The 24,080-nt window shown below is 40.8% G+C and overlaps 2 protein-coding genes and 1 long non-coding RNA gene across 6 annotated transcripts in view; 2 read left to right on the forward strand and 1 right to left on the reverse strand.

Moving 5' to 3' along the window:
• The window catches only part of GAREM1 (GRB2 associated regulator of MAPK1 subtype 1), a 74,169-nt gene extending 65,547 nt beyond the window's left edge, over positions 1-8,622 (forward strand). For all 3 annotated transcript variants that reach the window (XM_083450266.1, XM_083450264.1, XM_083450265.1), the window contains one exon: positions 1,054-8,622. In XM_083450266.1, the coding sequence (XP_083306392.1) occupies positions 1,054-1,969 (916 nt within the window). In that variant the 3' untranslated portion in view covers positions 1,970-8,622. The remainder of the gene's footprint in view (positions 1-1,053) is intronic.
• The window catches only part of MEP1B (meprin A subunit beta), a 31,882-nt gene continuing 13,662 nt past the window's right edge, over positions 5,861-24,080 (reverse strand). For both annotated transcript variants that reach the window (XM_083450268.1, XM_083450267.1), the window contains exons 9-15: positions 21,949-22,101; positions 20,215-20,430; positions 18,964-19,398; positions 17,046-17,210; positions 15,893-16,022; positions 14,649-14,841; positions 5,861-13,170 (exon numbers count right to left, since the gene is read on the reverse strand). In XM_083450268.1, coding sequence (XP_083306394.1) covers positions 13,156-13,170; positions 14,649-14,841; positions 15,893-16,022; positions 17,046-17,210; positions 18,964-19,398; positions 20,215-20,430; positions 21,949-22,101 — 1,307 coding nt within the window. In that variant the 3' untranslated portion in view covers positions 5,861-13,155. The remainder of the gene's footprint in view (positions 13,171-14,648; positions 14,842-15,892; positions 16,023-17,045; positions 17,211-18,963; positions 19,399-20,214; positions 20,431-21,948; positions 22,102-24,080) is intronic.
• On the forward strand, positions 16,031-17,315 carry LOC310682026. Its single transcript, XR_014513733.1, has 2 exons — positions 16,031-16,213; positions 16,521-17,315. It is a non-coding gene; the product is annotated as an uncharacterized lncRNA (long non-coding RNA).

Genomic DNA, 24,080 nt, shown 5'->3' on the forward strand with positions numbered 1-24,080 from the left:
TTTGGGTTTTCCTTACACCTTAAACAGTGGTACCTCGGGTTAAGTACTTAATTCATTCCAGAGGTCCATACTTAACCTGAAACTGTTCTTAACCTGAAGCACGACTTTAACTAATGGGGCCTCCTGCTGCCACCGTGCCGCCAGAGCACGATTTCTGTTCTCATCCTGAAGCAAAGTTCTTCACCTGAAGCACTATTTCTGGGTTAGCGGAGTCTGTAACCTGAGGCATATGTAACCTGAAGCGTATGTAACCCAAAGTACCACTGTATAAGGGAACAGTCACTGAAGTGGATTACTCCAGCCATTTAAAAAAACAATCCAACTCATTAGGGAAGTCCAAATTACTGTAACAAGAAATCCCTGCAGTTTTGCACTGTGCTTTGAAAATTGGTCCACATGTAGATGGGCATACTATGGATTGTGAGGCACCGGATATTAATGTCAAAGGAAGCATTACAGTGCACTGTCATAGAGCACATGTTTTGCAAGTTCAGTCCCTTAGAATGAACATGAGAATTATCTCTCATATCTGTCTAGATCCTTCTACCTACTAGGTTTAAGGTACAGGGGCCAGACATCTGTTCTTTATTAAATTAGCAGAGTCCAGATTTCATTATTTCAGTTCAGAAAACACAGTGTACCACCCTATTTCCCCCTATACATTGCATGTTAGATAACTTCGCAAGCTTTACTGGCATGATAAAAAGTGATTTTAAAAAACTTCCCATTGGTGTATAGCAGCAAGCTTAATCAATGTAGTGCCCTCCACTTAAGTGAACAAATTTGCTTAGAAATTACAAAAATAATTGTCAGTACAGTTAACTGCTTTTCAGGGAATGTGGGGGGTGTTTGGCTTTGCATGTCGCCCCCCCCCCCAAAGTCTAATTCCTGTGTTTGAATTTGTGATGTGCAAACAGTTCTGCAGAAGGGAAATTGTATAAAGACACTGACCGCCATCTTGACATAATGTAAGGCAAAGTAATAGCTTTCTCACATGACCACCAAGTACCAAAGTAATTATCTTTTTGCTTATCTTTTTTTTTAAAAAAAAAGCAATGCTGCAGAAGGAGAAGCTGAGTCTGCCTCCGAGAGTGCTCCTGTTGCTTGCTATCCCTGCAGCACAGTGAAGGCTGACCTACAAGATTTTGGCAACCTACTGCCTTTTGGAAGCCCCTCTGCTGATGCTCTGTCCTCCAGGCTGTCGTGGCCAAATCATTGTTCCGGAGCTGCTGAAGGCCTTAACAGGGGTGAATTTCTATTGGACCCAAGCAGGAGTTACAGTTATCCAAGACAGAAGACTCCTGGCACACCAAAGAGAAACTGCCCTGCAACTTTTACATTTGACTTGGATAGAAGTGAATTTCCTGTAGGGGACACCCTACCAGCTGCTGCAGCAGAACCTGGTTGTGCAGTGCCCGCTTGCCCAAAGTCGGCGAGTTACTCTCTCGAGTGCACCGATGAGAAGAGCCTGGCGGTCAGTAGCACACCGCAGTCTCTCTCATGTCCTGCCTTACCCCCTCGTGCACCAAAAGCGGCAGATGAGAAGCCCGGCCTTGACTTGTGTCCACTGCCTTTCAGAATAGATGGTGCGGAGGAAGAGCCGCAGGCAGGCTCGCCAGACCTTTCTGAAGATCAGTACCTTGGCAAAAAGGGCATGCAAGACATCTTTGCCATCCCTTATCCTTTCTCATCTCCCCTCCACCTTCAGCTAGCACCAAGGTCCTGCGGCGACGGCTCTCCTTGGCAGCCCCCTGTGGATCTGTCTGGACTTTCAATAGAGGAAGTTTCTAAATCTCTGAGGTTTATAGGTTTATCTGAGGATGTCATATCCTTTTTCGTTACAGAGAAGATTGACGGCAACTTGCTTGTTCAGCTCAATGAAGAGATCCTTTTGGAGGACTTCAAGCTAAGCAAGTTGCAGGTTAAGAAAATACTGCAGTTCATTAACGGCTGGCGACCTAAAATGTAGTGCTGCGAAGCCGGTGCAATAAAACTCAGAGAGAGGTGTGCCAGAAGCACCGGGGCTAACACACAGTCTCTCGTTTTTGTTTTTGTTTTTGCACTAAAATCCTCTGTTGCTCTTATGTAAATATAGTCGCAGGAAAAAAACATTCTTACTATGCAGATATTCTGAGTGGTGAGCAGACTCTTTTGTACATAGTAGAAGCAGGGAGGTGTGCCTTGTGCATCCCTGAACATTCAGAAGCTGCTAAACAGTGGGCTTTAAAGGGAATTTAATTTGTACTCAGTGTAGTCTATTAAGACATTATATTTATTATTATTGATTAGGCAAAGCTGAACAGCACACAAATCACCTTGATTTTTGTGTGTTTACCAATAAATGTATTTCCTCTTGGGGGGTTTTTTGTTTTTTGTATTCTGATGGCTGCATACCTTGCCTTCAGTTCTGATTTATCCAGTGGTTAGTGTCCTTCTCCCACTCGTTCTAATTGTTGGGATAGCATTCCTTTTATATGTGGGTTGTGATTAGAACCCTTTTCTGAATGAATCCATCTTCCAGAAGGAAATTCAAACCGCAAAAAAAAACCCGACGAAGAATTTAGTAGCTTCGCATCACCTCCAGATGAGTGCAAATTTCTCATTGAAAAGGCAATACAAGTTCACCACTTATTTCTCTGCCTAGCTGAAAACAGGGTTGGTTTTTATAGAGTTGTTGGCCTTTAGGAGAGCAATACTTACCGGTAATCCTCTGCTCTTAAATCTCTTGTGAGCTGTCACTGGCCTGCTCACACATGCATTGTTTTCCTTTCTGCCTTGTTATCCACCTGTGGCCTCTCTTTCTGCTCAGTTATAATTTACAGGGCGAGGAGGGGAAAAGAGAGGTAGCAAAAAACACATTCAGCTTCTACACACATGTATTTATAAAGGGGCAATGATCTATGAACGCAGCATAGTTTTCAACCTAATAGCACTTGAGGGAGAAGGAAGGCCTTGGTCTTTCATATAGCTCTGTGGGAAGGGCAGCCCAAACAGTTTAGAAGTCATAGCCCTACCAATCTACTTCTCAGAATGGCCCCAGTTTGATTTACCATTGTACTGTTTTCCTTAGAAACTGTCGCAATCAAGGCAGGTATTTTTTACCCAGTCGAGTTCTCTTGCATAGCAGATAACAGATACAGAAAGGGAGAAAATAAGCATAGGTTCCTTTCAATGTTGGGGAGCAAAGGGGTTCTGAAATGCAGAAATGTGCTGTTCTGAAATGTGCTCTTTGTTTTACAGAATTTATTTTGGAAAAGGTTTTGTATTAGAGAAACAAGGAAAGATTTGGATTTCAAATGTGATTGAAACTACTTTGCATTCAATCTGAGCAAATTTTGATGGCTTGCATTAGTACAAATAACTGTTAGAGAACAATTCACCCATTGGCTTGGGTGTAAAATGCACACAAGGTGAGAATGATCTGCCTTGGAGTGCAAATTTTCAGGAAATAAGACACAGATGCAGCAGTTCAGTGGTTCATCCTAGATGCTTTGTATTGCTGCTGCTTCTCTAAGGTTTCTTAAAAAAACCATAATTAGGAAAGAGTGAAACTTAAACACTAACCTAAATTAAACGTGTTCACATTTCCCAAAACTAAATCTAGTCTAATCAAAATTAAGCTGATTAAATGATGATTAAAAAATGTTTAGAGGAAGTAGAATAGTTGAGGTTACCCTCCTATTCTTGAAATAATATATGAATGTTTTAGGAACCTAATCTATGAAATGCATTTGACTATTTAAAAAGTGGGGTGAGGAGAATGCAAACTTGGCCCACATGGTGTGTGATGTATTTACCTAGCCAGCCTGTTTTCATTATGCTAGACAACAAATACATCAAAGTCTTAGGAAGGGAATCCAGGTCTTAACACAACACTACTAATCCCATTGCTTATTCATAAGAGTTAAACAGCTAGGATAAAGGATTTCATGTTTGTATTTAAAGCTCCCCCCCCCATACAATCCTTAATGCAGTGTTTCTTAATGTGATATTTTCATTAATTTTTCTTCAGTTATCTTTGTTCATTGTGAAAAAAACAACTTAGGAAGCTTACAGAAGACTGCATGCTGTAATTGTGGGAGAAAGCTGAAGAAAGTTCTTGCCATTAGGGGGGAGATTGTAAACTGCTTGATTTTTAAAAAAACACACACACTTTGGGAACTTGATTAAAAGTACTTTCTCCATACATGAGTAGACTAGTGTAGTTAGGTGGATTCTCATGTGAGGAGATGTCAGTGATGATCCCAGGAATTCTCATGATGTAATGTGTCCCCCCCCCCCCGCCCCGTATCTCATAGGATTGCAAGCACTTCAGTGGCCAAGTACAGCACTGGACTGCATTTGTATAGGAAGAAATTCTATGGGGAATAGCCTGTACTTTAACTTCAGTGGCCCAGTTCACATGGAATGCTAAACCATGGGATAACCCTATGTGCACAATCTGGAATGAGCCAAAGTCTCTAGAGAACATCACCAGTACTTACTTTTATTTTCCCTTAATGTTGACTTGTTGTGTTATCCATAGTTCCTTTCTACTTACCGGTGCTTTTTTCTGGGGGTAATCAAGGTACACAGTACCAACACCTCTTTTTCTAGAAGCTTTTGTAGAAGAAAAGCACTGATAAGCACCATGGTTTAGTGTTATGTGTGAACATGGCCAATGGTTTCCGTTGTAAGGTCAGTTAACGTAAGGAAATTAATGGAAGGAGAGTTTCCTGACTCTTCCTCCCCTTGCAGCCTCCTGTGCCCCACGAAAAGACTCTAGAGCAGGCATGGCCAAACTTGGGCCTCCAGCTGTTTTGGGGCTACAATTCCCATCATCCCCGACCCTTGGTCCTGTTAGCTAGGGATGATGGGAGTTGTAGTCCCAAAACAGCTGGAGGGCCAAGTTTCGCCATGCCTGGTCTAGAGGATCATTGACCCTTCTGAGCAATAGGGGGGCTGCTAAGGAAAGAGAAAAGCCTAAAATTGTCTTAGGATCCAACTTCTCTTAGATTCAACTTGTCTTAGCATCCAAGCCAAGCCAACATTCTTTTGGTTCATTCAGACAATCATGTCAAACCATTGTTGAGAAATTTTAACTGTGGTTTGGCATCATATAACAAACCTTGGCAGTTGAGTGCTTATCAGTTTGGAAGTTAAATTGCAGTTGCCTGACATCTTTGTTTCTGTTTTCAAAAACCTATTTGTACTTCAAGCAAGGGTTCCTGTGATAGCTCCTCACAGTGTATAATCCCTTGTGATTTGACAAGCGCTCACCACATGGTTAAAATCTTTTAATAGTGAAGGGTTTGCAGGATGATGGGGGGGGAGGCAATGTTTCCAATTTCTAGCAAGTTTTCTCTTAATGGAAAACAATTCTGTGCTTTGGGCAACCTCAGTCCTACCATAATCTTATGCATGTTTCCTAGGAGTAAGCCTCATTGAACACAATAGGATTCACTTCAATAACAAGTGTTAAGGATTGTGGTTCTGGTCTTGGTGTGGCATCAAAGCAGTTAATAATCCCATACCTTAATTTAATTTACAAATAAATCCATTCAGTTCAGAAGTGCTATATGGCACACTGAATTTACCGTGCCCTGTTTCATGTCTGGTTGTAACTTTATTGCCTTCTGGATCATCATATTTAAGAAGTTAGTGAGAGCAGGTGTGGGAAACTGGTGACCTTTCAAATGTTGCTGAACAACTTCCAGTAGCCCTAGCAAGCATGGTCAATGGAGTTGTAGTTCAGCATCATCTGGGGAGCCAAACATTCCCCACACCTGACTTACGAGTGGTGAGATTAGTAGCGCATACACTTTTATCCCAGACTTTGTAGTGACTCTCATTTCTGCATTGGAATGTTGTTGCCCCCCCCCCCCATATTCTGTTCTCTGCCTTTGCTTCCACAGATCATTGTTGTTGCCTTGTAGCGTTTTGCGAATTCGTTTGTCCCACCAGCATCACCCAGTAAAATATTTTTAACAATGTTAGCCTATTGGCGGATTAATGGCTGAGGGAGCATTCCTAAGCATTTGTGCACCACCCAAGGAGCAATACTAATCCTTTCAACCCTGACCACTTACACAAGGACTCCAGTGTCTCCTCACTCCCGAAGTATGTTCACAGATCTTATTTCTTGCAGGATCAGAGATAGAATTTTTCCATGATGCCATGCGGATAGCATTCAGAGCAAGGGGAAGCACCCAGGCTGGCAGGCAGCATTCTTGCCGGGACAGTGCCTGCTCCTTGGCAGATTGCAACATAGGACTGGGAGGTGTAACAAGGACCTCTCATATGACTCAGTCCTCAACGTTAATCATGCAGCCTCCCATATATATTCTGATTAAAAGGAGTATCCCATCTTATAGCCCCTGATGATGATGATGATGATGATTGAAACTTTATTTGCATCAGCCATCGGCCATAGCAACAAAAAAACATTGTGATTTACACAGAACAAAATAAAAAGTCAGTTATATAAAACATAGTTTAGGGTCCTGAATCAGCCGTCAAATAGTGGACCTTATTCTGATTGCCCCAGCTAGAAACCTTGCAACCTTTGTAATCATCTGCTCCTCTTGATCTGCCAGGAGAAACAACACTGTGGCAGTGGTTGGGTGACCCAGAATGGTCAATAAAAGAGGCATGATAATATTGTTCCTCAGGTCTGTGTAAAGCGTGAACGCTAGGAGGGCATGTGCCACTGATTATGGCCCGTGTTCTATTCATGTTTGATAAATAACTAAAGTGCTGGCTGAAAGCAGAATTGATGCTGCTTTTTGTTTCGGAGCAGTGCGATGGACATAGTTTTGTATTTAATCATCTTGCTGCAAAATCCCTTTATGTGCAGCACATTAATACCTTGTATAATAGTCCTTTATATATGGGTGTTCTTGTTTTCACAACAGGATTTCAGTAGTTTTTCCTTTAAATAGGAGGCAGTCTGGGAGTATTGAGGCCATCCATAAGATACCTGTAACTGTTGCTCTGGTGTGGCTAATCCTATAGTGCAGTGTAATGTGTTTAGTTTCTTTAAGATGCTTACAGTGCAGCCCTAAGTCTGTGTACTTGGAAATAAGGCCCATCAAGTTCAGGAAGACTCCTGTGTGCATACTTGGGATGGAGCAGCCGTGCTTAAGTCTGTGGAACATTCTTCCAAGTAAGAATGGATTGTACATAGGGGCGGCATCAGACTGCTAATGGCAAAAACTAAAGCTTTAGGGCAGATGTGGAGAACTTTGGCCCTCCAGATGTTGCTGAACTACAGTGCCCACAGCCGCAGCAAACATGGGCAAATGCCAGAGATGATGGGAGTTGTCGTCCAGCAACTTCTAGAATGCCAAAGGGTTCCCACACTTGTCTTAGTGAATGTTTGCTTAATTGCATAAGGAAAATGCACTTTTGAAAGCCAAGGGGGCAACTAAATTTGGGGGGGGGGGTGTTAAAGCTAAATTTATAACAAAGTCCCATAATATGTCTATGACTATGGTATATATAATGCTGTATAGTAAGATTTCATAATGGCATCAGTTTCATTAGAAGTAGCCACAATGATCGAGTGAGTGGTTTGGGTGGTAAGGTAAGTTAACTTCAGGACGTTCAGGAAAGGAAAGTTTTCCATCCCTTCTTCCTCCCTGTAGGTTATTAATGCAACCAGTTTGTTTTCAGATACAGTAGGAGGTGGAGAGATGTGTTGGCCAAACAGACTTAGGCACTTTACAGCATTGCTGAATGGATGTGGCTCTATCTCTCAGTTGATCTGCATTACCAGCATACACAAGTGTAAGTTGCATCGAGAAACACAGTAGTAAGTCATACCTGATGCAGTCTGGGCCATGAAAACTTCTTAACGTCAGCCCAAAATCCCGTAAGAGGTTTGAAGACACAATCCTGCATCTGATTAAGTACTTGTACTGCCTCGGGGAAACTAGAGGTGGCAAGAAAACCTTTTTAGTATGAGGAACAAGCTGCCTCTTAAGTGGCAGGGTGTGAGAGTGGGATGGATACAGCTCAAAAAAAAAAAGATACTCCCTTTCCTACCGCCACTACTAGTATTGTACTGGGGCAGTTGCAATATGAGCATTAACTTCCACAAATTTAAGGTGTGTCAGTTATGAAACTGAAATGTAAAGTGAGTATTTCAGCATGCAGTTGCCTTATAGTTGAAACACTACAAGATGAGACTATAAACAATAACAGCAAAGTAGTAAAAGACCCTTTTCATGCATACATTGTGCATAAATGAAACACATAAGGCTCAATAATATCTAGAACAAATGAGCTTTTTTAAAAAAATGGAACTCCTTTAATTCTTAAATAAAGAAGCTGATCAGACATTAAAGAATAATGGCAAAATTTTAGCTTCTGGGCTCAAATGGGTTCCATGTATGCCAAAAATAAACAAATTTCAAAACAAAACCCAATTTATTGGCTTAGTAAATATATTCTGTTGTTAAAACTAAGTATGTGTTTGTGAAAGTATGTGCCGGTTTGATAATCTCTTTACAGGTTTTGGGGTGAGGAACATTTATTTAAACCAGAAGCAAATAAATAACCCTACTATGTATATGAACAAATGTCAATGGTGTATTGTAAGTATATATATAACTGTATATTAAAGATATTATTTTCATGATATTTTAAATGCGTAGAGTTTATTATTTCATCCAGAAGTTAAATGGACAGATTAGAAACACAGTATTGGCATGCTAAGGTCTTAATTGCTAGATTCTTTGTGTAAAATAATTGAAGTGAAACACAGGAGTTCTTAAAATGAATTTCTTTCATTAAGTTGGAATACTGCCAAAGTGCAAAGCTGATCAATTTGTCTGCATACTTATGAGATCTGTTTTTTTTAAAAAAAGGACTGCTGGTTTTATTGCACATCTTGATCTCATCTATTTTCAGGACTGTTTCTTGGAATCTTTTTTTAAAATACTCTTGTGCAATCTTAATATATGCATCTGTGTCTCAGAATCTGTACAGATGTATGGTCTGGTTTCTGTCCTAATTCAGAAGTAATGAGAAACTGGTATAATCACAACTTGTTATCACTAATGATAGTTTAAACAAACTACAGTTCCATGAATTTGGACATCCTCGGAAGCTGTGATTACTTTAAAAAGGAAGCAGACTCTCTGCATTTCCTGTGGCATGTAAAAGAGGGGGAAATGTATGAGCCTGAGGCTCACCGCAACTTGTTGGGGACTGTGATTTCCTGTTAAACTAGCCCTGTCCATTGCTAAGATCAGACTACTTCTGCTATTTCACTATTACTTGACCGCCAGTCACAAGTATAGATGCACAGGTGGGTCTGCAACAAAATGTAATTGGGTGTTAGGCCATGTGCTCCTTCAGTAGTTCATTCCATCACTTCCCCAAGTTTTCCATTTTTCTTTTCCGAATGACAGTAAAAAGTCCATGGCTACTAAGTATGCTCAGGCCTAATTTGGGTTTTGGAGAAAGGGTTTGCCCTTGGGCTTTTTGTATTTATTTTTTTTACCTTCTGCAAATCTTAAGAGTTTTTCTGAGAATACTGACACATCCCTTTTGTTACAACCCTGCTGGCATTAACCATCCTAGTTTGCTATCGAAAGAGTTGCATTTGGGGCTGTGTTAGTGTTTAGAAGATTAGAGAAGATTTATGATTAGAAGATGGAGCATTTCCTCAGTCAGATGGATTTCTCCAACTTAGCATTAACTGTGATGCAGCATTTCATCTGAACTCACACTAGCAGCCTGAGAAGCTGTGAAGTTGACCCATACTCCTGCTGCATTTCCAAGTGGCTTTCTCCCATCACTGTGCACACCAGCGCAAAAGTGTGTGTGCCTTCACTTGATTTCTTTCCCTGCGCCATGTGAAGCCATCATCTGTGCACCTGCAAAAGCCGCCCAAACTGTCCACAGCACAGCGTCGCTTCCATTTTCAAACTGGATGGGAGCTGGTTTCAAGAAAAACACATCAAAGAGGAGTTTTCCCTAAAAGCTGCAGGACACAGGTGGATTGAGGCTGATGATGTGTGAACCCAGCTTTAAAAAAAACAGTGGCAGGAGCATGTTGAGAGTCACAGTAAGTAGTAACATGAACATACCCTAATATTGGTCAACCAAGATTTGCAAACCTATTTCTAACCTATAGTAGGTTAGTGCATGAACAACTTTTAAGATTCAATTTTTCAAAGGCTGAGTCACAACTGCCACAATACAGGGTTGCAAATTTCAGTCATGCCTACCATATGCAGCTTGACATTTTTAATCTGGGTTGTGTGCAGAGAACAGAAGGAATATAACCGCTAGCTGTTAGCACCCAAGAAATTGTGCATGTGTTTACGTCATTTTAAAGAAAGCCGGTTTAGAAACTACCTGACTTTTTCCTGTGCATCCCGAACATCTTTAGATTTAGTTTCATTTTTAATGTATGTTGTAGCCTAATATGTAGAACAAGCTCTAGGAGGATACCTTTTATTTCCCTCAAACCCTTCTTCCAAGGAGCTAAAAGCAACCTAGAGGGTAACCCCTTTTTATAATTACAGCAACCCTTTTGGGTAGTATAGATGGGGGGCTGGGGAATCCAAGAAAAGCAGTAAACTTTGAAGCAGAGTGAAGATTTGAACTCTATGCTCTCTAACCACAGTACTCCACTGGCATTCTCATTTCTTTGTGTCTTCCAGCCTCAGAGAGGCTAGCTATTGTACTCCAAGGGGAACTCGGGTGCAAATATTTGAAGAACACTGCCAGCAGCTATTTACGTCCTGATTATGGTTGTTTGGATCCAGCCAAGGTTTGTCTGCTGCCTGCCCACCTGGCAAGAGAGGAGGAGAGGAAGATGGGGAGATGGTGGTGGCAGAACCATCTGATGTACAGGCCGCATACTTTCTGAAGATATGTAAATGGTATGCAGTTAATCTGTCCTCCAGTTCAGTGTGTTTCTCAGATGGTCGATAATATTTCACAGCTTAACCACCCCTGCCATAGATAACATTATGGATGTAAATAATCTGAAGTTTTACCTAATGTTCGTGTATCTGATTCCTGTTTAATCGCCAGCATTATCATAATGGTATTACTGCATTAGCTTAGATCTGTTACAGAAATATTTAAATATTATTCCAACAGCATCATGATGTGGGCAATTTTATTTTTCAGTCCCTAATTATCCCTATTTTTTCAGTTCCTGCTTACTGAATCCTTATCAAGATAGCCACCCTGACTGCAAGGTTTCATTTCTGGTCTATCACCACCTGTTCAGATCCTATTAATGCATATGCGAAATTAGAATTTTCTGTCTCAAATGTGCATCATTTGCAGTGAGTTGCATTGTGCCATTTTACTGCCCATTCACGTCAATTTGGAGAGATTCTTTTAGAGCTCCTTGTAATCTTTTTTGTGTTTGTTTGTTTTAAACACCTTGAATGATCTGGTATCATCAGCATACTCTGCACCTCTTATAAGTTAAATGGAACAGGTTCTCAGAAGACTCCATTTCCTACACCCTTTCATTGGAAGAACTGTCCATTCTTTGCTTCTCATTCCCAGCTTTCTCTCATCAGCTGAGAAAGATATCAAAGGCAATACTATTAAAGAAATGATATGGCAGCCAAGTTGGCAAAATTAACTGGAAAAATTTGGAACCAGCAAGACCAGAATTTCCTGAAAGATTGGAATAAATTTATGATATATTATATTTGAAAGAAAATTGTAATCGCTTGTAGGGTTGCAAGAAGTTTTGTAAAGAAAACTATATGAATTATTGTGAAAAAGGACTAAGAAGGAGTTTGTTTAATATTTGGATTTTATAGCAATAACTATTAAAATAAAATGCAAAATCAGAAAGAAAGTTAGAAAACCATTAGTCAAGGTTTACAGAAGTCTTAGGCTGTGATAGCCAAAGGTTTGTTATATTGTATAAGATGGGGTGTTGTGTTTGGAAAACATGTACAAAAACTACCATATATATATATATATATATATATATATATATATATATGAAGAAATGATATGGCAAAGATACGGTCTTCAGAGAATTCACATTAAAGCAACTGATTAAATTTCATATTTTAGCTAATAAGACTAACAGCCTATAGTTAAGATGATACATACATGTTTTTCTTCACTGGCACCTTTTAATACAATACATTCATGGCTACAAGTATATTAAAGCTATTTTGTGTTTGATCTTTGAAGGTAATGAGAGTTCTTTACAATGGGGACATTCAGTAGAGAAGATCCATCTCCTATTAATACATAGGAGCATACAAAGTTAATAGGGCATTGATGTTTTTATTATCCTTTGCTCATCATACTTGTACAACTCTGTTATGCAGTGTTAGCAAGATAATAAAGGCTAACCTCAGTAATACAACTCTTCTTCCCATTTTGTCTGATGGCGCCTACAATAAGCTACTTTTATCCTTGGGCACATTTTAACAACCTAATAAATAAAATTGGGAAGCTCCATCATTCAGTATATTGGAAGAAAGGAGGCAGGTTCTGTTATCCCCAAAGAGGTTTTGCTAATATTTTGCACAACTGATATAGCCATCCCCAGTGGAAATGCCCTAAACACATCTTAGAACTTCGGTTACCTCCCTAGAAGGGAGGTTAACAGCTTTTTATACCTTTGAGTTCACAAAGCAGCCAGGCAGTTGATGAGTTTTTCAGAAAAGGGCTGCCACTGAAGCATATGTGATTTTCCACCCACTTTCCCCCTTGAAATGCTATCGTGCCAAATCCCCAAACAATTTTTTGAACTCAGATGTTTAAAAAGCCATTTAAAGATTCTGGAGGGGAACAACCTGCAAATGACACCCCTCTAGAAAAAAGATAGGACACATGTCTTCACTCTGGGTCCATATTGTTTATACAGAAGGGAAACCTCCTAGTTTCGTTTCATAAATTATGTGGTGGAAATAAAGAAATCTGACCACTTTCCTTATCCATGATATGTACCATGCTAGAGAAATCCTTAAACTTGCACCATCTCAAAATTTAAAATATCACTTTTAGCCACCTTTTTTTGCATTGATTTAAACTCACACACAAATAATTTCTTTCCCTTTTTTCCTGTAAGTAAAGTGTCTGTTGGCAAAGGAGAAACTGTGCTGGACATGAAGTTATGAATAAGGTGTTCAAGTGAGGTCATCCTTTTTGGTTTCCAAACTTTCACTATCTTCAGAGAGGTGTTTTCTGTCAAGAGAGCAAAAGGCATCTTCTAAATCACTTGGATAGAGTACAATTATAGTAATTGCAAAATAAATGTGGCTATCCTGCATAGAGCATAGTATATTGAACACATAGCATGAATCAAGCTCAGGTTAATATTTGCCGGCCTAAGTTTATCTTGCTTTTCCATACTCTTAGATGGGAAATGGGGGTCTCAAATTGGGGCTCCTGTGCAGAATTTTAGGCCAGAAAAAGTCACAGCTTCTTTTTAAATTTCAATGGAAGAGTAATTTATTTCAATTAAATCCTAGAAGTAGCATATAGCTTTTGTCTTGTTTTTAATGCAAAAGAGTGGCTGTTTCCCCTAAAATCGTTTCATCCGAGAGGAGTTGCAAACCCAGAATGAGAAATACAAAAGGTGATGCTTTTCAGTAGGCTAACATACTGCTGGCAAACTATCCAAAGATGTATACTTTGTTTCAAAACGGGTATAGAAAGACATTTTCTATGGCAAGATGGCTGATTGCTGCAGATGAGAAGTAAGGAGTTGCAACTGCCATTTTGAATCTCTTTTTGGGGAGGTGAGGGGTGCAATAAAACATATTATGTACTGCTACTTCTAAAATTAGTTGATGCTGCTTTGATAAAATATATTCAAGGACTGGTAAGGTAGTTTGAGAGAGCCTCATTCTTTGAAACTTGTTTAGTTCTTATGCAGTTTAATCACATTTTCAAGGTGCAGTCCTTGGGAGGGTAGCCCAGGGCACACAAGATTCTGTGACCCTGTCTTCCCGTGCCAACCTGGAGGTCTGCCCACAGAGGCCTTTTTGAGGAAATTTCCAATGGCAGAAAGAGGGCAGGAAGTGTTTGGGCACACTGAGGCAAGTTTGGATCCCAAACACTTCACATTCCCGTGACATGCCACTGGAAGGCGGGGGGGCGGAGGGGGAGTAGAGAAAGCCAATACTCCAGTTGGGGAACAAATTTTCATTTCTAGTACATCAATGGAGAGAAAAGCCCTTTTACCAAAAAGGGGGGGGGGCGGTGTCAATGAAGTTCAGTGGAACTTACTCACACATAGGTTTGTATAGGAATGAAGTCCAAAGAAAGGAGAAGATGGGGAGGAAATCTACATTTCCCCTCCCACCTTCTACCCTGTGCAATGACCCTGGGAATCTGGTTGTTCTTCTGCCTCAGTTTCACCCTCCCTCACTTGGATTGCTGGGTCAAAAATGTAGCCACCCCAAAAAATGCCACACTATGCAGCATAAGCTAACAGAAGTCAGTGGGGCTCGGTAGATAGTGCACCCAGAGTTGTGTTAGCCTCTGTGTGCGTTGCCAAAGGCCACACAACCTTTCATCACAAGTTCCCCTTATTTGTACAATTAGAATACGTTTGAGGGCAGGCTAAGTATTGCACCTCACAATCTTACCTAGCAAGAAAACAGGTCAGTATTGCAAAGACACCTAAAAGTTTGCACCACCGGAAGCGCAATACTTACATTTTGTAAACCCAGGCTTTCCATTTTTTTCCTATATTTCTTTTTAATACAGCTGGTTGTCACAATGGTGATGATCAACATAACGGCAAATATAGACAGAGACGAGGCAACTGCTATCACAACTGTGTCCTGTGTAGATCCCTTCTGCTCGCATTTTTCTCCCACATACCACCAATCTGCACCTACAGGGCATCTGCAAAGCATGGCAGTGGTTAAAGCAAATCACAAACACAATTCAACACACTGCAGCCCCACCCCCAAATGAAGCTCACAGGTCAGAAACCCCCCATTCTAAGCTAAATGGCCCACAATACTTTTCACCCAGCAGTGAGGAACCTGTGGATCCCCATAGCTAAAGTGACAAAACTCTACACAGTATCATGGAACTACAGAAAGGCATTTTTATACAGTGGTACCTCTGGTTGCGAACAGGATCCGTTCCAGAGACCCGTTCACAATATGAAAAGCCCGCAACCCAAAGCGCCATATCTGCGCAGGTGCGCAGCGCAATTTAGTGCTTCTGCACATGTGCGAGCGATGAAACCCGGAAGTAATCCTTTCTGGTACTTCCAGGTAGCCGCGGGACGCAACATGAAAAAACGTAACATGAAGCAAACGTAACATGAGGTATGACTGTATTGGTTGCTGGAATGTTCAGTCCAGCTTTAAAGAAGACGGAGCACGGAATGTGCTCTCCACCATGACCCTAGCATATCTTTCCTCGTGAATTAGGACTCATATATTAGTGTATGTATGTGAGGTTAGGATCTCCTACCCTACCTGGCATCTCCTTACGTTGGCATGCACTGCCTGTTGGTGTATAACCTAGATAAGCATGCTTAAAGCCTGTCTAATTTCTGGGAATAGTAGGGAAAAAATATGTGGCCATTCCTTCCAAGTCCATACTGGATGGAGGGAGAAACCGGCAAAAACAGATGAGCACGAAGGCCTAAAATAGTTAACCCCCATGCAACAAACAGAAACCTGGACTGGATACTGTTACTTGTTGTCAAAAACAGCTAAAGGAACATAGCAGATTATTAGTGACAAATGTGGAATGTGCACAAAATGTAGCACAGCTGAAGTTCAGTTCAAAATGTCCTCTGTGGGAGTACCGCAAGATGAAGATCTCGGGTTCTCTCACCCCCACTTCACATTGGATTTTTAAAATAAAAGATTGCTAAACATGATGCCTCTCTAGAAGGAATTCCACAATAATGAACACTTAAGAACACATTGCTTACCTGCAAACTGGCTTCCCCTCTTCAAGAATGCAGATTCCACCATTTTGACAACCATAGGCCTCACACACACTAGTGGCTGTAGTTGGAGTGACTGTAGAATTTGGCTGAGTTGATATTAAATGTGATATATCTGAGGTGAATAAATGAGGCAAAACATAAATTCTTGCAACTTAACCAATGCATCTTAAAGTATTTGGTGCTATTAATTTTATCAAAGTAGGTTTGGGGCTCAGAAGTTTAGAGATATTTTGTTTATAAGCTTAATGGCAAAGGAACAATCCTTTTCCCATTATAAAACAATTTGCAATTAACTAACTATGAGTGACGTATAACTGCTTTTTGGAATAAATGTTAACCTGTGATTTTTGCTTAGATACATAAAGGTGTAATACAGAATAATAGTTCAGCATTATGAAAATGGCTTGCAGCAAATGTCACATGCTCCATCCTTCTCTGGGGCGGCCATGAGGAAGAGTTGGAAAGCTTCCAATTTTAGATTAGTCACATTATGCCTGAATCCAGATAAACTGCCGTTTGTCTCAACTATGGCTAGTCAGAAAAAGACACTTTTGTGCACCAAAAGTGCACCAAATACTTTTGTTTATGCAGTTGGTTTCTTAAAATAAAGGATAGTAAATATTCACCACAGTTTGGGGTTTGGAAGTAACACTGTGTTTAACTGAAAAGTGAAAGCTGCTAAACTTGTCACAGCTGCTCAGGGGAAGGAGAGGGGAGACACTGAATGTTTAAGTCCAAGCCTTGCCCAGGTTCATTGACAAAAGGCCTCTGAGCAGCTATATCAGTTAAACTAGGGAAATATTACAAAAGTTGCAAGTTCCAATATGTGGCAGCTGCCACAAAGGTTGATCTATTTGCCTTTCGGAAAAATTAACACCTCCAGATGTTGGAACTCTGCATATTCAAATGACTGCCTGTCTAAGCAGCTCAGCAGACATTTTGCAAAGCATTTCAACCAGTGGCCATCAGCAGATTCAGAAGCAATCAGGGCCCACCTTCTAGTCTCAACTCTTAAGTGAGAGAGAAGAAAATATACAGAACTATTTGTTTTAGGGAGACTCCCATTGCCTATCATGGGATTACTTCTGCTGAATCCTTGATACTAACAATATCACTCATAGCAAAACCCACATACCTTCCACTGTTGTAAGAATGAAAATACTATCCTCTTTAACAAACTCACGACTTTCAAGCCTTTGTTGTGTTATAAAGGAACTGAATTCAGTTGCAGGACCTCTCATGAATTCAGTGCCATTAGGAAAAGTAGCAACTATTCCTACGTTGTCTGGTCTATCGTATACTGTGAAAGAAGAAAAAATTAGTAAAGCTAATATTTTTAGTAGAAAAGGGGTTCAGCAAAATATGAAATGATACTAACTATATACCTTTTTTCCAGCAAAATAAGGGGGGGGGGAGAATTACTCAAGATTCTTGTGTAAGCAGGAAGACAATGTGACTCAATTAACTCTTGTAGGCTGTGAACATCAAGACACAGTGACTACCTAAGCTGGGCTGTCACTTCCAACTGGGGCAGGAAAACTATGTAGCCTGGGCAATGCTAAAAAGTCCAGAGATAACCTTCTGGATGGGCACTGGCTGTGAGGATTTCCACTGAACCCACAGCGGCACAAAAAAGTTACCAATCTCTAAAAACATTTCAGCTCCAACCTACTAGGTCTACTACCTGAAGGCCACAAAACATTTGGAGAGGGAAGGTTTGGCATCTCCATTATTCATCTTCCTTTTCCAGAGGTTCCCTCCACTGCTACCACTACTCAATTGGCTTTGTCTTGGTTCTCAGAGGAGCAACTCAAACAAGAGACCTTATTGACCACTGTTGGTCTCTTACTGCCATTTTTATCTCATCCTAAGGAGCAACCTAGCAGTTCGAAAGCACGTCAAAGTGCAAGTAGCTAAATAGGTGCCGCTCCGGAGGGGAAGGTAAACGGTGTTTCCATGCGCTACTCTGGCCACATGACCCAGAAAAACTGTCTGCGGACAAATGCCGGCTCCCTCGGCCAGTAAAGCGAGATGAGCGCCACAACCCCAGAGGAGTTTGCGACTGGACTTAACTGCCAGGGGTCCTTTACCTTTAAGGAGCAAGTGGAGACCCTCCAGATACTGAGGCCCAAAGGAACCGTTGGCCAGCTTTGAACAAAATGGGGGAAAACTGGATATCTCATGTATAGTGTTTTAAAAACAAAACGTTTTGCTATCAACTTCCAGAGACTCTTCAGTCCTAAAATAACTGCACCCGGCTGCAGATAAATATGTGAAAGGAAATGTAGTGCACAATAGGGATTGGCTTAGAAATGCTGGCTTTATGTAATCCTGCCTTACCTTGTCCCCACTCGACACCATTAAGGTCTAGACCAGTGAGGTTATTATTACTGGCATCTGGCAGATATACTTGATTTATGCCAGAGGTGGCCTCCACATGTAGACTACAACTCCCATGAGTGCACTTATACTGAGGAGTCAACACACATGCCTTTGCTACCTCAGGAGAAATAAAGGATTCTTACTTCTTTTCAAGGAATGGAGCTGAAAGAGGAATGTGAACCCCAGGGGGGAAGAAAAACAGACCGGAGGGCTAAAAGTTTACCAGAGGAGTATGGAACACATATATATATATATAAATAAAGAGTGGAGAATGGTGACAGCCACTATATACCATATTTTCCCATGTATAACACGCCCCCTATTTTGGGGGACTCAAAATTAAGAAAATGGGGGGAGATTGCCCCATGTATAAGACTACCTCCCCTTTTTAACATTATTTTTTAGTAAAAAAACCAAACACCTAGTCTTATACATGAAAAAGTACGGTATTTCACAGTGTCTACACAAGGAGGTAATCAGCTCAACTTTTTTTTAATATAGATTATTTTGTTTTGCATTATCTGGTCTGGGGGCAGTTTCTCATGCACCTTGGGAATTTTAATACACTACTGTTGGCGAAAGAAAGAGAAATTTTAAGGCATTATTGAAGCATATATATATATATATAAAACCATAACCATTAGAGTAAACTGATCCAAGTATTAACCTACCTAGTTGGCTTGGGTCTGTAGTTATACTCCTTTGATTTGACATACGTTGGCGGATGTCTGGATGCTGATCAAGCAGAAGCACTGTAGCTTGTTGCCATGCACAAGGCCACTGCAACCGGTCATCATTTGCACCAGAGATCAAGTGCAAATGTATGTGTAAATTAGAACTGGTGGGGAGCAAACCAATCTGAAATGCATACCCTTTGGGAGAGTAAAAGGGTGGACTATATTGTATTGTAGCGCTTGAAACCAGCTGAGTGAAATTTCTTATATGCCAAACATGGTGAGGGCACTGAGTTTCTGACAGGTTGATATCATCAATGGAAAGGCCTCCATTAGATGCATCGGATCCTTTTATGCCTTCAAATATTACTCGGAATTTATTTGCAACATTTAAAGACACATGGTGTAACTCCCAGTAGCCTGCAGGTGAACCTGGAAAAGAATAATGAGGTGCATTATATTGACAACATATTTCAATGTTACACAAACAGATTTTCACATTCCCCATGAAATTTAAAAGGGGTTAAATGTTGAACAGTTCATTTAGTCATTCATATTTGTGTACTTGAGTTTTATGCAGGACTTATCCTTAAAGACTTTTCAGTGCTTCCCCTGACGCAGACTACAGTAGCCTGCCTCCTGACTGTGGTGGATCACAGGAAACATTACTTCACAGATCTCAATCTACTGGTTTTTAAATGTAATATATTTAACAGTTTAGGCTCAAAATACAATTTAAAAGTCCATCACTACAGTGTCCCATAATAATTTCAGATCAAGACTTCCATGGATCAATATGGGCCTCCTTTTTGTGGGGTTGGGGCAAGAGAAATCCATTAAAAAACACTATGGAGAACCCAGATCAAAGAATAAAATACTTGTGGTCTCAGAACTTTTCTTGTCAAATGTGAAATGTTAAACTCTAGCCTAGTCCTCACTAGCATAGTAAACTGGTGTCTGGACTATATAGCTTCAAACTCTACATTTTTTAATTGTTCTCCATTTTTTAAAAAAACACATACCTCCACATCAAAAACTTGATGTTATGGGGTAAGGAATGTGGCTTAATCTTCTCTCTGACAGGCTAGCATTCTATACAGAGGAATGTTTTGTTATTTTTAAAAGAGGAGCATGCAATAATTTGAGCCCCCACCTGCAGTCTAAAGTGATACAGAGTAGGCACAGATTTACTACCCCAGTGTTAACTAGAACAAGAGAGTATACATATTAAAAATAATGCTTTCATACCTTGTATCGTTTTTACAAGCCTTTGGGTACCATTGGGGCTTGCATCAGTGTATTCCTTGACTAAAACATTCAGCTGGTCACTTTCACTTCCGCTGTTGTAATAATAGAATTGTAGGCACTGGAAACCTCTCTTGGGATATAGAAATCGGCTCTCTAAAACCGCTCGTTCTGACACACTTCCAGCACTGGTGTTAAAATGCATAAAGTAGCCAGTCTCTGTCAAGGAGAAAGAGAGAGAGGAGGGAAACTTTTAGAACGTCTTCACCCTCCAGACACTGGCATGGAACCCCCCTGGAACTGTTGGTGCTTAATGTTCCTCAGTCTAAGCAACATTTTACCATCTAGTGATTGCCTACAGTGAACCCTAAAATTTTGAGTGCGCTTTAGAGAAAGCATGGGTGCACATCACCCCAATCTCTGAGCAGTATGAGATTCCATGGTTCCTGGTGCTTACTCAGGGTTCGTGTTTCCTTCAGAATGTGGCACAATGGAGACTCTGGTGTCTTTATGATATATGGCTTGTTTATACATATATGCAACCTGAGCCTACAATGGAGGGGTTCACAGGATTAACACCACAAGAGGACCTTGCTTCCCCCATAGCTGCAACCTTGGATTCAAACAGGAATCAAACATTGCTGTCTCTCTCTGTCTTCTCAGCTTGCTGGTTTGCTTCTAGCTCACATCACTCTACTCTCAACTCTGGTTTTGTCTTTCTAACCAGCTGTGATTTGGGGGATAGGCCCCACCCATTTGCCATCTCACACAGATCCACTTCCTTTGTTACCTTAGAAACCCAGAACTTAGTGAGTCTCCTGAGCCCTGTACAGGTGTGTCTGTTTTGCTGGCAGACAAACTGGCTAAGTTTTAGAGTTTCTACTTGGGTGTCTGTTCTTGCACCTTTGAACTGTAGCTGATTCTTGTGTGGTAAGTGCAGAAGCACAAATTCCTGCTTTGTGTGCTCTTTTTCTAGACTCCCAGTTCCATCAGACTCTGCCTAGCAAAGCCTTGCTGGAAAGAGGCAAGCCTTTTTCAGTCTTCTTTCTGGATTTATGCTAAGCATTCCCCACTTCTCCTTCCTGCAGTTAGGACAGGAAGGAAAGGAATAACCCCCTCTTCACCTTGCTGCCTTCTTCTTATCAATTTTCCAACTTCTACTTTTCCAACTTCTACTTCTACTATTCTCCTCCCATGCAAAATGAAACATCACTGTGCAGCTTCCTTGGCCTGCCATAGTTTCACACACACCTCTCCTCCAGAACAACTTTCAGAATTAAATTACCATTTTCAAATATTTTTAAACATAAATCCCCAATTCTTGAAAAACTCTAGTCTTGCCTCTGTTGCTCCCCTGTGTATCTTATGAGGGCACTTCACTATCCAGGCTCCAACCCACATTTATGCATGTTGTTCTCCAGCATATTTTGGTAAACATTCTAGTTTATGGAACAGCTCTACGGAAGGGGCAACATCCTGTCTTCCCACAAGAACCAAGGTCACAGTGGGAAATGGCTCCCCCAGCCATTCAAGGTCTGAAAACAGCTTAATTCCCTTAACATGGAAAAGTAGGTTGCAGACATGTATAGAGAAATAATACGGTAAACATTCTAATTATCTAACAGGCATGGTTAACAACGCAATAGCAATTTATCAGCAAGTTAGTGAGGTTATGAAGATCAGATACATCCACAGAAAATACTTATCTAAGAGATAATAATAATTGCTGTACATTACCTTGGCAGATTCCAACATAGGTGTGATCCGTTTGTGGTCCACTAGGAACCTGGGTTATGCGCTGCCAGTCAGCATTATCTTCTGTACTTTGAATCATGCCACACACGTTTTCAAATTCAAAACTGCACGTCTCCATAAAGCTTAAAGACGAAGCTACCACCATTAAAAAAACAGAGCAGATACAGTGTTTGTTTACTTTAGTGGGACTATTCAGTCAACTGCATCAGGAAATAGTTTGGACCCAACTAGATATGCCATCAGGAGATCTGTGACTCATTTGTACTTTTAAAATACAAAAGCTGCTGTAAACAGTGGCGAAGTAAACAGAGTCAAGGAGCCTGCAGGTGAGATGGCTAAACCCTTTTCCATCTCACTTTTTTCCTAATCTATATCCCCACCAGCTGCTAGCTGCCTTGTGGGAGGAAACATGTCTGTCTGGTATTGTTTTACCTCTAGCAGACCAAACGGTTTTGGCATGAATGGCATGAGAGAAAGGTTAGTCTCCCCTAGGACCATTGTTCCATATAATTCTCAACCTTCACCCGGCAACTGCTGTTAAACTTTTTTTTTTAAAGTGGGAAATCCAATTACAGATCTTCTCATATCTCAATTAGTTAGAAAAACCACAATGTCAAAATAACCAAACTCTGTTCTAACTCAAGGTGGGTTCACATCACAGAGAAGTTTCTGTTTTTCTGTGCATTTTAGTGCCCCCCCCAGCTGTTCACAACAGCATGGCTTCTTTAGTATCTGATTCACATCTGTTGGGGGGGGTGTTGACAGGCAGGGATGTCTTTATAAAGACATCTTTATATCTTTATGTCTTTATAAAGCAAAGGTTTTCACACCTTGGCTAGAGATAAATTAGGAATGGCCTGAGGACTCTGATTGCTGGTTTGGGAAATAACACATCAAGCAGTAGTATTTTATAACAAAGAACAGGATATATACGCATTTTGCATGTTGTCATGTGAACACGGATTTAAAACCCAGTACTACACATGCAATGAATGCATGGTAACAGAAAGTGTGAACACAGCCTCAGTCACTCTATGATCAATCAGTGCTATTAGCTGAATCCATAAACCACTTCAAGTTGAAGTAAATGAGTTTCATTTTAAAAGAAAATAAATAAGCTGGCTTGTTTTATAGAATGAGCAGTATCCTTCTTTCACTACTAGGAAAATCAAAAGGACCTTTAAAGGGCAGATTTTGCACGCTCAGCAATTTAGTGTGTGGGTGTGTGTATATATATATATGAAAGAGTCGGATGGCACCTTAAAGACTTACACCTGTATTATGGCATTATGGCATGTGTTTTAGTGGACCACATTCCTAACTGAATTGGATGTAAGTAAAATCAACTGACCATATAATGACCACCAGGCCACTTACACTGCTTTTCAGCCTTAATTTTTCCTTCTTCCTTTGTTTAGCATCCTACCTGAGGAAGCAGCTGCTTCATGCAGAATCAGACCATTGGTCCACCTGGGTCAGGTGTAGTCAGTGCAGCACCTTTCAGTTATTGTTGCACTAGAATTCCTATCAACTACGGTTGCCATATTTCAAACAGTGAAAAGTTGCTGAACTTTTTTTTTTTTTAGTTTTGCCCAAAGTTGTTGAGGTTTTTTGGCCAAAATCACTTTAATAAATGCAAAAAATGGCACAACATGAGCACCACTGCTGCTGACAGTGTCCAGGGAAATCCAGAAGCATAAGAACCTTATATAAGCCTCAGTCACATTAGGCAATCCCAAACAAACAATCCTGTGATCCTTTGCAGCGCTGGTTTCAGTTCAAACCACCAAAGCACAGGGAAACTTATGCTTATAGCACATCCCACTCTGGGGTCTGCTGTAAGTGCAGATCCCAGCCAGCTTGCTGTAAGCACCAATCAGCCGAGTGGCATATACAGGCAGTCTGCTAGGGGTAGACATTGCTTGCGCTAGAGAGTTCCTGACTAAGAGTACAGTCAATCCCAGCCACCTTGCCATAACCGCCAATCTACAGCCCTTACAGGAAGCCAGCTGGAATCAGTTTGTGCTTCTGAGCTGGTAAGTGCTAACAGGAAGTTAGCTAAGGCACCCATTTGTTTTCTGGCAGCTAATTCTCCACCTCCTCAAACCTGACAT

Source organism: Podarcis tiliguerta (assembly GCF_965153285.1).
Source record: "Podarcis tiliguerta genome assembly, chromosome: 7".
Classification (NCBI taxonomy): domain Eukaryota; kingdom Metazoa; phylum Chordata; class Lepidosauria; order Squamata; family Lacertidae; genus Podarcis; species Podarcis tiliguerta.